Here is an 18,114-nt window from a genome sequence, read left to right as displayed (position 1 = left end):
CCTCAAAATCAAATTTTAGTCGTATTAGATTATATATATATATATATATATATATGGCACAAGATATACAAAGAATGAATTTGTATGTCATTTGAAAAAATGCCACCAAAGCAAATTTCTAACCATAAACAATTTAGATTTATTACTCAAAATATATTTTAATGAGTAAAACAAACAATATCTATTATGTTTTTAACTTATTATGGAGAATATGGTGTAGTTAAGAAAAATTATACCTTGAAATGAAAAAAAAAGGTGTTTTTTTTTCTCCAGCTTATTGTCATTACAGTCCTTGTACTCAAAAAATCATTTTAAAAATACAAACAAAAGTTTTGGTTTTACATTGTGTGCTAGCCTAAAAAATGTGGTCTTATGTAATATAAAAATATGAGTGATACAAAATTGTTTTTGCAATGAAAAAGTAAAAATTCTTAAGAAAATTACTAATAGTTCTTCAAAATTCTCGATAAATAATAATTAATTAATGTTACTTACATTTTCAAATAAATATTACCTAATATGTTCTCCCATATTTACTTTTTAATTCTTGAATCATGGAAAAAAAATTTAACATTTTATGTATTTAAAGAATTTAAGTGAGGAGACAGTAATTACATTTTCCCAAGCAATTACAATTTAAAACTGTCAATTTTTTTTTATTTTCTATTGTTGGTCATTGATATATGACCTTAATGTAAAAGTTACCAACTAAGTTATTATGAGATGAATTTTTCCTAATTGTCTTAAGCAAAAGTTAATGCTTTGAGAAAATAACCCATGTATATTTCATAATTTAATATGCTGTGCTACATGATGTGTTAGGGACCATTTCAGGTTTTACGAGCATGTGATACATACATATTCCTTTTTACTCCGAATTGGAGCATAGGCCTTCTATCATAACTTTCCATTTCACCCTATTTGTGGCCAGATATTTTGCCTCTCTCCTTGTCTTTCCTATTGTTTTCAATTGTCCTGCACAATATATTTTTTGGTCTCCCTCTTTTTCTATTGCCCTGAGGGTTCCTATCAAAAACTTGGACACAGGCATGTGATAGAGAGCTTTTTCTGTTTTTTAGTTGAATTTTTTTCCAATCAATTTTTAAAAAATTGAACATTATAGAACTTGCAAGCAGAACTAATAAATAATAAAGTAAGTGGGCACTAAAAGTCATCTCAGTAAAATACTAATTTTCTTTTTTTTAAAAAAATGAAAAAAAGTAAAGTAAAAGCTCATTTTTGCACAAGTCCTATGAAAATCAACAAAGTGTATGCTTATAGTACCTTGGCTAGTCTGTGTATTTGTACCTTAGATCATTATAAGCTAAATACAACCAGCTCAATTTTCACAAATATGCCACTCACATTTTGTAAAAAAAAAAAAAAATTAATCGACTAACAAGTTTAAAGAAAAATCACTCATAATGAGTGTTCTACTAGAAGCTACATTCAATGGTTCAAGGTACAATATGTTGTACTATGGACCAATTTCCCTTACTTCAATAAATATTTTTTGTTTGAAATGTGTAACAGAATTTGTACATAAGGGATTATATTAATAGACGAGGGTATGTTTTATTTTTCCCTCAAAAATTCCAAGTTATTTAACTCTTTACTTTCTGCTTAATAGCTAACAATAGTGTGGAAAAGTGTTTTTCCAGTGTGTAAGGTTTATCCGTAATTCGTTTCAATTAATAAACTTGAGCTTGTTTCTACTCTTGACATATTAAGCTTTGCCTTCAAGTAAATTTTAGCTATATATGATGCGCATAGTCATTAATCGAAGCCTTTTCAGTCAAAATAATTTAAATTCATTTCCTTTGTTCTGTTTCTCTCAATTTATATTGCTTGGTATTGTTTTTGTTTCAAAATTTGGTGATAATATGTGCAACCAAAATTTTCATGCAGCGCTAAGTTCGTAAAATAAATTGAAAAGGTAATGGTAAAAGTATGAAGTTGCACTTCAATACAAGAGCAGTAAATTAAGGGGCTTACCCTCGAAATTGCCATATATATATATAGCGGTCGAAATAAACTTATGCCATAGATTGCAAACATAATAAACTTAAACTTCCCATATAAACAGTGGAGAAAATCTTTTTATTTTTTGGGCATAGCTTTTTTAGTGATCTTATCAATATAAAATTATGTAACATTTTATTTAAGCTTGGGAATAAACATTAGCAAAAAACTTCTTAATTTCATTTTGGAAAAATGTGTTTAAAATAGTAAATGCCAATAAAATACATGTTTGCGTATAGATGAGGAAATAGAACTATGTGACCAATATGAGTAAAATAATTTTTTTTAAATTATATATTTTTGTTTTGGAGGAAGGTAATCTAAATGCACATTTTGCATGATGCTGCGTATGCATGAAGAGGGGTATTCAACGCCCACCTTTGTCTTGAGTTGAGTCACAGCATCTTTTTGAAGTATTAACATTTATTTCTCTTTTTTTTCTAAAATTTCTTCTTTAGCCATTATGTGATATTAAATAGCAAGTATAATTTTTTCACTGGTTTATAAATTCCAAGTTAAAAATTCACTATTATCAGTTACAATGAACATTTATTGTCATTTAATATTGAAGATGTTAACATAACTTGTTTCATAAGTAGTTCTGCGTAAGGTAAAAAGATTGAAAATAATAGTAAGCAAACAAGAAGTAGTTGAGTTCCACTGAATTATGATTACATAGGAATTGAGTGTATTAACAGAGAATTTGAGAACCTGTGTCCTTTTCATTATTCTAAAGATTTTATCTTTTTTTTAAAAAAAAATTTGAAAATTTGTTATTGGAAACAACTTTTTATTCAACATTTCTCTTCACTGCTGCCCGTGCATCTTCACAATCTTTATGCATAATTATTTCTTAATGAAAGATCTTAGTGATAAAAGGTTACAGAAAGCACAGTATTTTGGTAAACTATAGTACAGCAGTTACCCATTACAGTAATTGATAGAAAAATTTGTTTAATAAACAGCTTCCAACTGTTGCTAGGTTTTCGAAAGTTGATGTTCTAAAACTCATTATAGTGTTGCTTACAATTTTCTTCTACTTAGCTCATCAATCACTGTTATATTGTCTTATTTTTTTACTGTTTACTAATTTCCTTTGATTATTTATTGCTATTTTATTAATTGCATTACTTATTATACATTGGCTTATATTTATTTTTAGGTACTTATTCAACAAATCAACAAGATAAAAGCTAACCGAGTACTAGGCTTAATATAAAATTAAAACAGAAAGTTATTTAAGAATCTATTCATGCATTTCATTATAACTGATTTGTCTTTTACAATGAATCTTCTCACTGTATATAATGTAGTTTTAAAAAAAGACAATAAATCTATTATAAACCACTGTTTTGTTATTTCAGTAAAACTTTATTTGTCTGAATTTATAGGTACAAAGCATGATATGTGAAACCTCTAAAGTTTTAGATCTTCTTTGCAGTGGTCAGAAAAACTAAATTTTTTTGCAACTAACTACAACTACTTTACTAAAAATGTAGTTAAATACATTTATTACATACCACTATAACTTTTTTTAAAAGTAGTAGTTACAAACTTCTTTAAAAATGTAGACACTAATCAACTACTTTTAAAAGTAGTAGTTACAAACTTCTTTAAAAATGTAGACACTAATCAACTACTTTTAAAAGACAAATTTTTCTGCAAGATTTAATTTACACTCATGCTCAAAAAAATGCTAAAACTTAAAGAAAAAATTCATTGAAAGTTGTTTAGAGTAATAAATTGGATTATTTATCAGGGAAAAGTTATTAAGAAATAACTATTCATGTTTATATGAGCTAATCTATTATTCTAAGCAATTTTTTTTTTGACGATTTGATCAGCCTTTCCAGTTCAGACAGCTTGTGTCTGTACTTTCTGCAAAAAACAATTTAAAAAATAATAAGTTGACTGTGCAAAAAAAAATTTTTTTTAAGTACTTCACACGATAAAACAGAGTTCTGGGAAAAGTTTGAGTGTAGCTGTAACTACTGAAAACACAGTTGTGTGGATAGGACCATCATCATGTTGAGCTTCTTCAGAATTAACCAAAAACTGTGTTAACTAATAAAAAAAAAGAATTTTGAAGTTAAAAAAAAATATGCATTCCAGGAATTGAATTAAAAGTTGAAAAGTATATTATTACAGATATTTACAAATGTTAATTAGATTTTTATTAAAAAACTAATTATGCAAATCACAGTCAAACCTGAGTATTAAGTTACAAACACAAATAAAGCATCTCTAGGTTTCTATAAAAACAGTTAATCACAGAATTGTTTAGTCAAATGAAGATCAAAAGTTTATTCACAAAATTGTTTCTTCAAATTAAATTCAAAAATTTAACCACAAAATAATTAATTTTAAACATTCTCTTTTTCTTACCCAATTTCACTGCACGGGTAAAATTTGTGTCTCAAGACCGTAATCATTAGATGTCAGTCATGGGTGCCTAAGGCCGAGAGATTGTTAGATGTAAAATCGAAAAAAAATCTATGTTCTATGCTAAAAAGCAGAAGTATGTTGACATTTTCTTATGATAAAAATCAAAGTTTCATTAAAATGTCTTGTTTAACAATATATATCATTCTATAAAACAATCTAATCAATCATCGATTTAGTGCGAAAAGACACCTTGTAAACATAGAATCATACCCGATATTGTTGGAGATCTTTTAGAAAATTATAAATCAGCTTCTGATCCTAAAATTCAGAGCAATATAATTACTTGAAACCTCAATATAAGAACAATCGATGACAAAAATTTAGTTCCCCATATTTTATAATTAAGCTATTGTTTGAAAAAGTATTTAGGTTTTTTAATACAAATTTTGTTTGTAAGTGATGATTATTGTCTATTCTTTAAAAGAAAGCTGGATACTTAGGCTGAAGTTTAGGCAGCGTAAAAAAAAAAACTATTATCACAGTACTTATATTAGGCCCTTATTACTATAATTAAATGAGCCTCGCTGGTATCAATTATAGTTTGGCAATTTTTGATAGCTTCCCGATTGAGCTGATTATAATAACCACTCATAAAAAATAATTAGATATTTATATTTTTACTTCATTGACATAGATTATTCTTCAATCAAGTCAAAGAACCGATGACATTGTAAATAAAATTACTCTTTCACTAGAAACAAAAAAAAAAAGTTGCTTTTGGAAAGCTACTGATAGCCTCCGAAGGGATCGAAATTGAAATAGAAACTTTTTCTTCAAATTTCTGCTATAACGCAATCGAAAAATATCGATTGGTTGTAGGTACTTTGATTGGTTTTAGAATTATATTTAAAATGTTTTTTGAAAAGGGATTTTCATCAAAACATGTACAGGAGACCTTCGTGAACAATTTCACGTTAAAATTGAAGATGTAATCTTTTAAAAATTTTATTTAGGGAGGTCGTAAAAACCTATTACCACAGTACCTACACCTTACTAATTGATGAAGTATCACCGCTGCACTATATTTAAGCATATCAAATTTGTTTTTTTAATAAAATAATTATATAAATGCCTTCAGGTTTTAATGAATTTAGGAAATGTTATATCGTATTTCCTAAAATCTTATAAATGCTCTCTTTAGAGGTCGTTGACCCTGGGCTGTCAAAGCGGCTCGAGGGAAAAGTGAAAAGGAACATTCACGCCAAAATGCAGTTGCCGCACACCCGATTGCCGTCGGAGAAATATGAGAACCAGATCAGTGAAATATATTTCTAAAGCTTCTTAAATGTGACTTAATAAAAGTATTATTACTACTACAACACATTAGTTAGGGTCTGTCACATTACCTGCGAAAAAAAAAATCCCATATGCGAGTTCAGAGATGCGAGCGAGAACATGATTAGCGAGTTTTTTCCAAATTAAACCAATCAGGTTCTCACTCGCATGTTCGAATTTTCATACGTAAACTTCAGTTCGAATTGTCCTGTAGTAATTATGTTTTTGAGTTGAAGTTGAAGTGCTCCTCAAAATAAATTTTTAGGGAGAAATAGTTTAGCATTAAGTAGGACAGAAACAGAGAGTATAAAGTTTACCGCTATTATCCTCTGTAATGTAAACAAAATCAAAAGGACATGCACGGGAAAAGGTGAAGCAGGACATAGTTGAAATTAAAATGGGAGATCAAACTGCTGAAATAGACATTTATCGAGACACTCCTATTAGATTGTTGGGTAAATATTTTTATTTATTTATATATCTTTCGAATTCAAATTTAGTTATTTTATTTTTTGAATTATTTTGTATTATTGTAACTTACATGATGTAATAATGCATTAGAATAACCAATAGGCATTTATTAAACATAGAACATTTCTATGCGGTTTTTTACTATTTTATTAGCTTACTGGCTTATTACAAAAATGTAATCGGTCATGTAAGTGAATTTGAATACAACTATATTTATTTAATAGATAAACTATCTATGGAAATATTTTGTTTATGAACATAACCTCTCGCGCCTATAAAGCAAGTTATATAAAATTCTTTTACATCATAACTAAAATTAATTTTAACAGTTATTAAATTAATGTATTTTAAACGTTGTGCTAATCTGCTTGTTCAGGTTCAATGATTGTTTCAGTTCAATATCATATAAAATGTATATTGTTTTTATTTGTATTTTTTTTATTTATGATAAGGTAGGGTAAGTAATCATTAAGTTTTGGCACCAACTTAGTACTGGTATGAAAGGAACTGAGGAAAAACATTACAAAAAGGGACCAACTTATAATCTCCCCTTGCAAGTTATTAATTTTCTTTTTATACTTTTTAAAGATTTTTACTTGTTAAATTTTTTTTTTTTTTTTGGCATCCTGGAAAAGGTGTTTGGTGTAAGCAGGAACCAATACAGAAATGAGTTAACTAGTAAATATCAATAGAGAATATTAAACAGAGTTAGAGAGGTTAGTTTGACTAAAATCTAATCTGAAAGTAGAGTGAAGTTTTTTCATTTGATCATGGATCAGTTTTAAATATCAATCATTATTATGATAAATGAAAAATGAACTTTTTTTAGCCATTCTTTTGAGATACAGGTTTTTGTACAGGTTCCAGTTCATCCCAACTAAGCTCATCAAGGTATTAAACGATTCTGACTAATTATTTAACTTCTGATAAGTTAAAGGCTTGTCCAAGAGTGGTGATGAGATGTACCACACAAGTTACCCCTATTCAATTTTTCACTTCCAATCTTTAACTCATTTATTATAGATATAATCCATTTCATAATATGAAAACTAAAGTAGTAATTGTATACTGTGTTCAAAATTTCTTGGGATAGTAAATATACAGTAGAGAACCGATTATCCGGAACGATAGGGACCATCGCTATTCCGGATAACTGATTTTTCCGGTTTTCTGGATCGCTACAAAAAGCCGTTTTTTTAATTGTTAAACCCAACTAAAAAAAAATTATTTGGAAATAATCTTGAAAAAATGAAGTAATACACTAATGATTATTTCCAAAATGATGGTAAGGTAGACATCTTTCAAAAAAGAAAGAAAAATCCTAAAATCTTATGAGGAAAAAANTCAGGAACTGACACCGTGAGTACGTTATTCAAGAACTAATATTTTGTACACGTTATTTAAGAACAAGAAATCGGAACCGGTTACTTAATAACTGATATATCTTAACCGATAAGTTCTAAGGAGTAGTCAGGGAATTTGAGCCAATGAGAAGGAAGAGGCGTAAACGTCATGATCCGAGGAAAACTGGTTCCCTCCGCCAGAAACGTTATCTTCCTTCCTCGGCGACTCTTCGCCAACTTGCCGTAGTTATGATAATATCCCCGGCTAGGGGAGTGAATACAACTATATTTATATAATACAACTATATTTATTTAATAGATAAACTATCTTTGGAAAGATTTTGTTTATGAACATAACCTCTAGTGCCTATTAAGCAAGTTATATAAAATTCCTATGCATCATAACTAAAATGAAATTTAGCAGTTATTAATGTATTTTAAACGTTGTGCTAATCTGCTTGTTCAGGTTCAATGATTGTTTCAGTTCAATATCATATAAAATGTATATTGTACACCAACTTCGTACTGGTATGGGAGGAACTGAGAAAAAAACATTACAAAAAGGGACCAACTTATGATCTCCCCTGGCAAGTTATTAATTTTCTTTTTATACTTTTTAAAGATTTTTACTTGTTAAATTTTTTTTCTCCGCATCCTGGGAAAGGTATTTGGTGTAAGCAGGAACCAATAAAGAAATGAGTTAACTGATACATATCAATAGAGAATAGTAAATAGAGTTTAAGAGGTTAGTTCGACTAAAATATAATCTAAAAGTGTGAAGTTTTTTCATTTGATCATGGATCAGTTTTAAATATTAATCATTATTATGATAAATGAAAAATAAATTTTTTTTAGCCATTCTTTTGAGATACAGGTTTTTGTACTGGTTCCAGTTCATCCCAACTAAGCTCATCAAGATATCAAATGATGTTGGCTAATTATTTAACTTCTGATAAGTTAAAGGATTGTCCAAGAGTGCTGATGAGATGTACCACACAAGTTACCCCTATTCAATTTTTCACTTCCAATCTTTAACTCATTTATTATAGATATAGATATAATCCATTTCATAATATAAAAACTAAAGTATAGTTATTGTATACTGTGTTCAAAATTTCTTGGGATGGGAAGTATATGTATAATATAAGTATATATACCTATATATGTGTAGTGTTTCAATTGTATTCTCGGCAGTTACTGATATCATACCTTCCAAGCCAAGTCTCCTGTTTTTTAACAAAGACTCCTGATTTTTACGACTATCTCCTGTTTACCGGTATATTCTCAAATTTCTCAGTAATTGTTAAAGAAATAAAATTTTTTTTTTTTTGTCAATGAAATATTTGCTAATAGCAAATATACTTCTCTTATTTCTCAACAGATGGTGGTATTGCCAGCATTGCAGTATGTTGAGTGTTTATAGTTTAAGTAATTATAAATAATGGTTTAAAAAAATCTTCCTTAGATTAAGTTCTATATACATAAAATTTTTACTGCGCTAAATGTAGGTGCTTATATTATTTCCAATTTTGAATTTTTCTTTTTGACTTACATGATTATGCATGATGTAACAAAACTTTATTCGTAGCCCAAAAAATTTTGCTAGTAAAATTTCGCTAGTTACCACTACAGATTTCATGATTTTTATTTAATTTTTTTTTCAATACGATGATTTTCAAAATTTGAAAAAGGAAATAATTAGTGTATTTTCCCCCTTTCAAAATGTGAGAATATCGCCCTTAATATTAAAAGAAAATGTTTTTAAATTTTTTTTATTAATTAAAAAAATTCTGTAAAATTTTATTTTATCCGAGCTTATATAATTTTTTGTGTGAACACAGTGCTTCTGTTTCTTTTTTTTAAATTAGTAGCATGCATATTTTTTATTATTAAAAACATTTTCCAGAAAGATTATAAGTGCTAGAAAGGTTTGTTGCAGAAAGCCTGAAAAATTCTGCCCTGAGGAAATTACATTTGAAAGAAAGTTTGTTTGTCATGTTGAATAATATTAGAATAAATTTAGAACTAGATTTGGCTAAAAATGATTAAAGTATTCTTTTCATATTGAAATGTAACATTAATTTTGTGTACTTATTGCAGTCTAATAAGTTTTATTTTAATGTATTTTTTTTAATTTCAGGTTATGCAAATGAAGTTGGAGAATCTTTCAGAGCTTTGGTTAAAAAGAGTTTTGTTCATGCTAGTTATGTGGTAGCGTTTGGGTATGTTTTTGCCGATACTGCAGATAAAGTAAAAAAAAGGAATAAAGTAAGTTATTTATAGAATTTAATACCTTAGTAACTTAAACTATTATTTAAAGCAGAATAAATGAGGTCAAGGACAAACCAGCTCTTAAACTTGTTGCTTGCAGATATCACACATTCATGATTATGCTATGGTTTGCAATATCATGAACATGCTCAGTAATTCTTTTTTTTTTCACTATTAGGTTAAGAAAGCTTAATGCCTTCAGTATTTTTTAATCTCTTAGTGGAAATATTTTGGAATAGAATTATCCCTCATGTTATGTGATAGAAAACTAGCTTACTTAAATTATTTGCTGAATATTGTCCTCCCTGTGACCGAATTTTTTCAAGATTCCTGCACCATACCTCTCTAATACTAATATCTTTCTGCAAGTTACTTTTAAAAAGAACAAATATACATGTTGCTAATTTAAAGTAACAAAAGCATCAACTACACAAAAAAAAATTTTTTTTTGGGATCAAATAAAATAATTTTTGAATATGTAATTGAATTTTTAATTTAATTGAATGTGTAATATTTTTTAAATTCTAACATTACGGGCGATCTTCTCTTATTTTGTTGGAGAAAAACGCACTGATTATTTCTTTATTTGCATTAAGTAAATCATCATCACATTAAAAAAAAAAGTTAAAAAAATCATGAAATCTGTAACAGTAACTACCGAAAAAAAGAACGTCAGCAAAATCACATGAATCATACTCTTCAAAAAGTGTTAATTAAATGCGTGTTTTCATTTCGAGATTCAGTTGTTGTAATAAATAATATCGTATTAAAAACATCGGATTTTAAAAACTATGAGAAAATCTATAGTAATACCTGCATAAAAAAATAGAACAAAAAATTCTGCAGAGAAGAAAACCAAATTTTTTACTTCATTATTCTTCATTTTTCATTATTCTCAAACAAGAATAGAAAAAACTACACACGTTTTTTTCTACTCCGATGTGCAAGAAAGGCATCTTTTGATTGTTATTCTAAAGGAAAGATCAACTGCAAATCTGCATATCTTCCGATAATTTCTGTACAAAAGAAGACCAAAATTTTTTGCTTCATTATTTTTTATTTTTCATTATTCTCAAATGAGAATAGAAAAATCACAAGCATTTTTTTTCTACACCAATGTGCGAGAAAATAATCTTTTAAATATAATTTTGTAGAAAAGATAATATATTTCGAAAATTTTTTGCTGAAAAGAAAACCAATTTTTTTTACTTCTCAAAGGAAAAATCTTTCTTGAAGAACTCGGTAACTTTCTGCGACAATGGCGCCCTAGCCACAATTCTATCACGGTTATTATTCTACACCTACTGGCTGATTGCAGCTTGTTTCACATTCAATAGTTTAAATGTTTGTAAAAAATCAATTAATATTTTTTGTCTACTAGTCTCTTCACAAACTTAGATAGGATGAAAAACTTCATGTGGATGCAAAATCACTTAAAAAATAATTTTTACTAGCAATTTATGGATTCTTGTAACTAGTTTCAACTAAAGCTGGGCAATATGTTATAAAATATTGATATTTTTTAATTACCGCAATAAAGACATTAAAAATATTTTATCAGGATATTTCGTGAATACGATAAATATCAGCAAAAAATGAACATTAACACCCAATAATACCAAAGAATATTGACATTCGATAAATACTGATACTCAAAAAGTACAGACTTTATCATGACCCAATGATTAAAATCTTTTCATTTGCACAGTGTTAAACAGTTTGAGGACATTAGCGACTGAGCTGCTTTGCTTGAGTGCTGTTTCTTTCGAGTGGCGGTATAATAAATGTATTGGCCAGCTTATTTTTTCCAAACTGTGTATACTAAAACAAAGAAATGAGTAATTTCTGTATGAATGAGCCGTTATTTTTTTTATAGTGTATCGTATAGTTTTTCTTTAAATCCAATTCTCTAAAAAATTAATAAAAAGGAACATCTGTAGAAAACTGACATTAAATTAGTAAGGTATATGATGCATATATATCTGAAATGTATAAATGGTCATTAAATAGATAATGTTCAATATTTGGGGGGTCAACGTTTAAGATTTTTCAATTGGTGAAAAAATTCCATTTAATTTGTATCGCAAATATAATTAAGAGATATCATTAGAGTTGTATCTAAAGTATCGATATTAACCAATAATTTATCGTGGTATTAAAAATTTCAATATATCTCAGCACTGATTTCAATCCTTTTATCATCACCTAATTTTGAAAAAATTTATTCTTTAATGTTTTTGAAAGTTTTATTTTTTATAAAAATTCTATATTAATTTTTATACATACAACAGTATATATATTTAAAACTTCTTTACATTTTGCAGTTTTTTGAAGATATAAAACTAGTTATTGACTTACCCTGTGTTACCTTATACTTGGCTTTCTTTGTATATCTAAAATCTGACTCGCTCAGACACATTTCAAATTAAAAATTAAATTTTTTTATGATAATCACTTTTTACATTATTCTTCTACACTTTAATAATCTTGCCTTCTTGTGCTGCTTATTTTACATTGTATAATAGTTAAGCATATGTGCATAGCTCTGATTACATCTGTATTAAAAAATTTATTTTTTTCATCTTTTAGATTCTGGATGAAAATGACCCTTCCAGAAAAGTAAAACTAGTTACATCTGCTGTGGATACTCTAGTTTGGCAAACCTTAGCTTCTGTAGCTATTCCAGGATTTACCATCAATAGGCTTTGTGCAACCTCCATGTATTTGCTAAAGAAAAATACTAAACTACCGTCTTCCACTAGAAAATGGACTACAGTAGCTATAGGTCTTGGTAGCATCCCTTTTATTGTTAAACCAATAGATCACTTAGTAGATTCTATAATGAACCATACTTTTAGAAAATGGTTCATGTAGAATTTAATATGTAAAGTAATAGTATATACTTAGCAATTTTCTGTTAATGTTGTTTCATTTTTTTTATGGAAACAACAATGAAAGAAAAAATTTAATCTAGATATTCTTAATTTTTGAAATATTTCAGCATGTGGATAGGAATATAAAGATGTCCTTCTTGTGGAGATTTTGAAAATGTTTTATGTAGAATTTTAGAAAACTTCTAGTATATTCTTAGGAATTTCCAGTTAATATTGTTTGCATTCTTCTTTTACGAAAACAACAGTGAAAGAGAAATATAATCTAGATGTTCTTAATTTTTAAAATATTTTAGTATGTGGATAGAACATAAAGATGTCCTCCTTGTGCAGATGTTGAAAATGTTTTTTGTGGATTTTATGTAAATTTCTGGCATATTCTTGGCAATTTTCAGTTAATGTTGTTTGCATTCTTTTTATGAAAGCAACAGGGAAAGATATAATACAGTCTAGATAATCTTAATTTAAAAAAAAGAAAAAAGAAACATTTTAGAGTTCAGATAAAACATGAAAATGAATATCTTGGAGATGTTGTTTTTCTGATAATAGAATATTGTGTAATCTTTATAGTTTTATATTACCATTTATATGGATAGTTTTACTTAGATATTGACTTTGATATTCACTTGAATAATCGTAGTATCATCATGAATAAGTATGTAGTGTCTTATGATATATTTTAGAAATGTTTAGAATTTTTATTCATGATTTTCTTAAAAAGTAGAACATGTAATATTTTATTAAGCAGAATAAAAATATGAAGATAATCTTTCTGAAAGACAAAACTAATGTTAATCATAGATATATTGCATTTAAATAATTTTTTAATTTCTGTACTGAGCACTGGAGATAGGGCTCCAGTGTAGCATTATATTATTCATCCAGTGTAGAATTGCTTAATGCATTGTTACTTTAAATATCACTTTTTGTCTTTAAGATAGCATGCAGTTATTTATGAAAAGTTATTTTTTTCCTGTAATCTTTATTCAATAAGGAATACATTCTAATGATTTTAAATCTAGTATAAGAATTTCTTCTGTTTGTAAATCAATTGCTTTGTTGTGTAAATGGCAATTGCTAAAAGTCTCTTTTCTAGTTCTTTATTTTAGAAATTATTTCTTCCTAAGTGTTCTCCTCTTGTTACTAGTTTTCACTCCAGTTTTATATCTTTCTTTATGCAAGATGAATAAGAATTATCTGATTAAATTTCACCTACAATAACGCATAAAATGCGAAATATGTATCGTAGCTTATGTATGTAACAACAAAAATTTAAATTTTGTATAATTTCTTTATATGTTGCTTAATTTATTTCTTCCTATGTTTTTATGTTTATATTCATTTTTTAATTGGTTTTTTCCTTTTTTTATGTTGATTTCTCCATATTGAATTAAAGATTTACTAGTTGCTGTCATGTTTTGTTAAAGGGTTTATAAATATGTAATAATATAATTTCCAATGATGTATTTATCTATCTTATTTATTTTTTATTTTGCTTCTTGTTTGAGAAGTATAATTATATTCCTTTGTAAATAATCCTCAATTACTCCTCATTATTAAAAAAATGATATGAGTTAAAATTTATATGGAGTATTTTCTTCAATTGTTAAATAACATGAAAGGAATTTCCTAGTTATGAAATTTTTTTGGATGTGTGGGATATATTCGAGAGTTTCAAGATGTGTATTAATGAAAATATTTGTTTTTGATTAGGTTTATTTTTGAGTAGTACGTTCCAAATATGCCTATTAAATGGTTATCTATCAGTGCACTTATAACTTCAGTGATTCCCCTTGGAAACTGAATCCTTAGGACCCAATACTTCCAAACTTCTGGGTGCCTATTTAAAATATGAATTGTTTAATTTGTTATGCATCTATTAATAAGTACAAATATTGAAATATTACTGTACAAATATTGAATGAAAATATTATTTTGCTATTGATTAGGTTTATTTTTGAGTAACACGTTCCAAATATACCAATTAATTAGTTATCTGTTTGTGCACTTATAACTTCAGTGATTCCGCTTCGAAACTATGAATCCTTCGGAATTTCTGTGGAGAATTCTGAGTACTTCTGAATTTCTGTGTGCCTATTTAAAATATTTGAGCTATTGAATATTGAGATTTATATTTGAGCCATCAATAATTTGAATTAGGACCTATCAAACTCTCGCATCAACGAAAAGCAAGATGTAATTTGACAATGATTTAATGAAGAAGTGAAATTTTATATTTGTATATAAATAAAGTTAGGTTATAATGGTGCCAACATAAATCTACTTACGTAGAACTTTTTTTGTTTCATACTGGAAAGTTAAGCGTGATGCCTCATAACGTATTTTTCATGCTTTCTCTACTTCAATTTCTAAATTGGGGGGGAGGAAATCTTAAACATAGTTTATTAGAATCATTACGCACTTTTCAGTATGTTATTGTTCTTTTTAATTTTAAGTACTACAATGTAATATACAAATGTAATAATGAAATAGCTAAATATATGACTAGCTTAGGTATTTTTTAAATGGAAAAACTAAAATATTAACACATTTTATAGGAATTGCTGAATTTTTTTGAGTATTTTTTTTAAATTTGTTTTTGGAAGTTTGCCAATTAAATCTATGTTTGATGTTTAAATGCTATTTATTTCTTGAATGGGAGAAAACAAAAATTTTTTTATACATTTACTCATTTTTATTGGAAATATTTATTTTTTCTCATGGGTGTTTGTGGTTCTTTATTAATTTTACTTTTAAGAAGAGTATTTCACTGTACTTTTTACCGTCAATATAAATATCCTAAATGTTTCATTTATCTATCTGTCTCATTATCTATTATCTCATTGTCTATTAAATGTCTCATTCTTATCTAAGATTTTTTTCTGAATTACAATATACGATTTTGTGTAGTATAAATTTTTTAATTGAATAGATAGTGGTTATTTAATGTTGGCAAATCTTCCCCCCCCCCTCACTCTAAAGTATTTTTGGACCTTTTGCTCAATTGCCTTCCATCCATTTTGTTATGTGTGTTTTGTCATTTTCTAGAAAATAACTGTTGTTACCTTCAAAGTTTATTTTAATACTATGTGAGAACTATGATCTCATTTTATATTTAATATATTTTTGTAGTATATATGCTTGAAATTTTGCTTGTGTTTGTGTTATTAACATGAATAATTCAGTGCCTTTCATGAAATTTTAAAATACAAACTTTGGAACTCCAAAAGAGTTAATTTTGTAGCAATAAATTTATTTATTATTCTCTTGCAATCATTTTCAATAAAGCAAATAATCATTTTAATAAAGCTCAATAAAGCATGTTTACTTATTCTATACTGTCGTTATTTCTTTTTTTTTACCGTTAAGGTTAAGGTTTCTTTAAAAAAAAGTGTAATCTATGACGAAAAGTTAATGATTTGGAATGGGTAATGGAAAACAAACCATTTGGAATTTGTCATAATTAGAAGTGGGCGATGTATCACGAAATATCGATCTTTTTTAATTATCGGGATAGCGATATTGAGGACATATTCTCACAATATATCGTGAATACGATAAATATTGATATGGAGCCGTGGTGGCTCAGGGGATAAAGCGGTCGCCTTCTAATGAGGTGAACCGGGTTCGAATCCCCGCGATGACTGGTTGATTCCAATTCCGCACCTGGTTCGCACTGACCACAGTTCTGACGTAAAGTATTCTCAGTGATAGATTGTGGGTTATAGTCCCCTTGTCGTCAAGCCAATCCTGGGAAGTTTTCGTGGTTTTTCTCTATGTAACACAAATGCGGGTTAATTCCATCAAAAAGTTCTCTGCGAAGGTGAATACTTGAATCAAGAGTTCCCATGTCTTCTGGGTTGGGTTCGAAATTATAAGGTTATGGAGTTGAACATAAGTAGTTCTTAAAAGGCCCGGGATAGCCTGGTTGGTAGGGCACTGAGCCCATGTCGAAGAGATCGTGGGTTCGATCTCCACAGGCCGAAGACTCGCCATATAGTAGCTGGTTTCTGATGCACGCTAATTCTGTCGGGTCGCAAAGTCCTCTATGTTCCCATAACAAATCAATACCTTTGGGTGTACTGATCCAGGAGCTCCTTTGTTTTCTGGATTGGGATCAAAATTACAAGGATACGGAGTTGGGTCGGCTGTTCAATGACTGTTATAATATAAAATAAAATAAGCAGTCGTAAACTCAAAAAATTGGATCGGCTGTTCAATGACGGTTATTAAAAAAATATCGACCTCAGATTAGTTTTGAAAAATTTCATCACTTTATAAATACCGAAAGTATTGACACTCGATAAATATCGGAAAAAAATTTCGACACTCGATAAATACCGACACTTGATAAATTCTGACAGTCGCTAAAATTCCGAGACTGGATAAATATCGAAAGAAAAAAAAACAAAAAAAACAGACACTTAGTAAATACCAAAAAATAGGGATACTCTATAAATACCGACTACATCGTTACCCAATGAGTAAAATTTATTTCTGTAGGAAGAAAAAGAAGAAAACCTTTCTCATCACTATCGCGATATTAGAAGTTCAGATGTTGTCCAGTATTAGTCATGTATGGTTGTAAGACTCAAAATTAGTTTTTAGTTCAATGATTTACTTCTTTTTAATCATATTTATTTAATTCTCGATAGAATCAGAATTAAATTTTTTTTTTTCAATTTCAAAATAAGGTTTTGAACAAGATATACTGAACCTCTTACGGCCGCCTTAACATATTGCTTATTAATCATTAATTGCGAGACGTGAATCTTTATGTAGCATTCTAAAATGTAGATGCAAATGGAAAGCATTTTTACTTTAAATTATTTTAATTTACAATGGCTATAAATTTATATTGTTCCATTGCCACTATATAGATGCTTTTCATTACAACAATCGTTAAAAACAACAACTTTGTAGTTGCTTTTCTTTTAGAAATACTAAAATGTAGCATTCTAAAGTGTAGATGCAAATGGAAAGCATTTTTACTTTAAATTATTTTAATTTACAATGACTATAAATTTATATTGTTCCATTGCCACTATATAGTTGCTTTTCATTACAACAATCGTTAAAAACAACAACTTTATAGTTGCTTTTCTTTTAGAAATACTAAAATGTAGCATTCTAAAATGTAGATGCAAATGGAAAGCATTTTTACTTTAAATTATTTTAATTTACAATGGCTATAAATTTATATTGTTCCATTGCCACTATATAGATGCTTTTCATTACAACAATCGTTAAAAACAACAACTTTATAGTTGCTTTTCTTTTAGAAATACTAAAATGTAGCATTCTAAAGTGTAGATGCAAATGGAAAGCATTTTTACTTTAAATTATTTTAATTTACAATGGCTATAAATTTATATTGTTCCATTGCCACTATATAG

At 27.9% G+C, this 18,114-nt stretch overlaps 2 protein-coding genes across 3 annotated transcripts in view; both read left to right on the top strand.

The window, feature by feature from the left end:
• The window catches only part of LOC110282123 (glutamyl-tRNA(Gln) amidotransferase subunit C, mitochondrial), a 7,138-nt gene extending 3,768 nt beyond the window's left edge, over positions 1 to 3,370 (top strand). The window contains exon 4 of the mRNA XM_043048444.2: positions 3,185 to 3,370. Within this exon, the coding sequence (XP_042904378.1) occupies positions 3,185 to 3,219 (35 nt within the window). The 3' untranslated portion in view covers positions 3,220 to 3,370. The remainder of the gene's footprint in view (positions 1 to 3,184) is intronic.
• An 8-nt stretch (positions 3,371 to 3,378) lies between these two features.
• LOC107438680 (mitochondrial fission process protein 1) overlaps positions 3,379 to 18,114 on the top strand; it is a 22,201-nt gene continuing 7,465 nt past the window's right edge. Inside the window, exons 1-3 of one of the 2 annotated variants that reach the window (XM_043048440.2) lie at positions 3,379 to 6,197; positions 9,697 to 9,824; positions 12,417 to 16,054. In XM_043048440.2, coding sequence (XP_042904374.1) covers positions 6,140 to 6,197; positions 9,697 to 9,824; positions 12,417 to 12,701 — 471 coding nt within the window. In that variant the 5' untranslated portion in view covers positions 3,379 to 6,139 and the 3' untranslated portion in view covers positions 12,702 to 16,054. Of the gene's footprint in view, positions 6,198 to 9,696; positions 9,825 to 12,416; positions 16,055 to 18,114 lie in introns of those variants that run through there. The other variant, XM_043048441.2, reaches the window with a different exon arrangement.

This window comes from Parasteatoda tepidariorum, chromosome 5 (assembly GCF_043381705.1).
Source record: "Parasteatoda tepidariorum isolate YZ-2023 chromosome 5, CAS_Ptep_4.0, whole genome shotgun sequence".
Lineage (NCBI taxonomy): Eukaryota > Metazoa > Arthropoda > Arachnida > Araneae > Theridiidae > Parasteatoda > Parasteatoda tepidariorum.
This window is presented reverse-complemented; position numbering and strand designations above follow the sequence as displayed.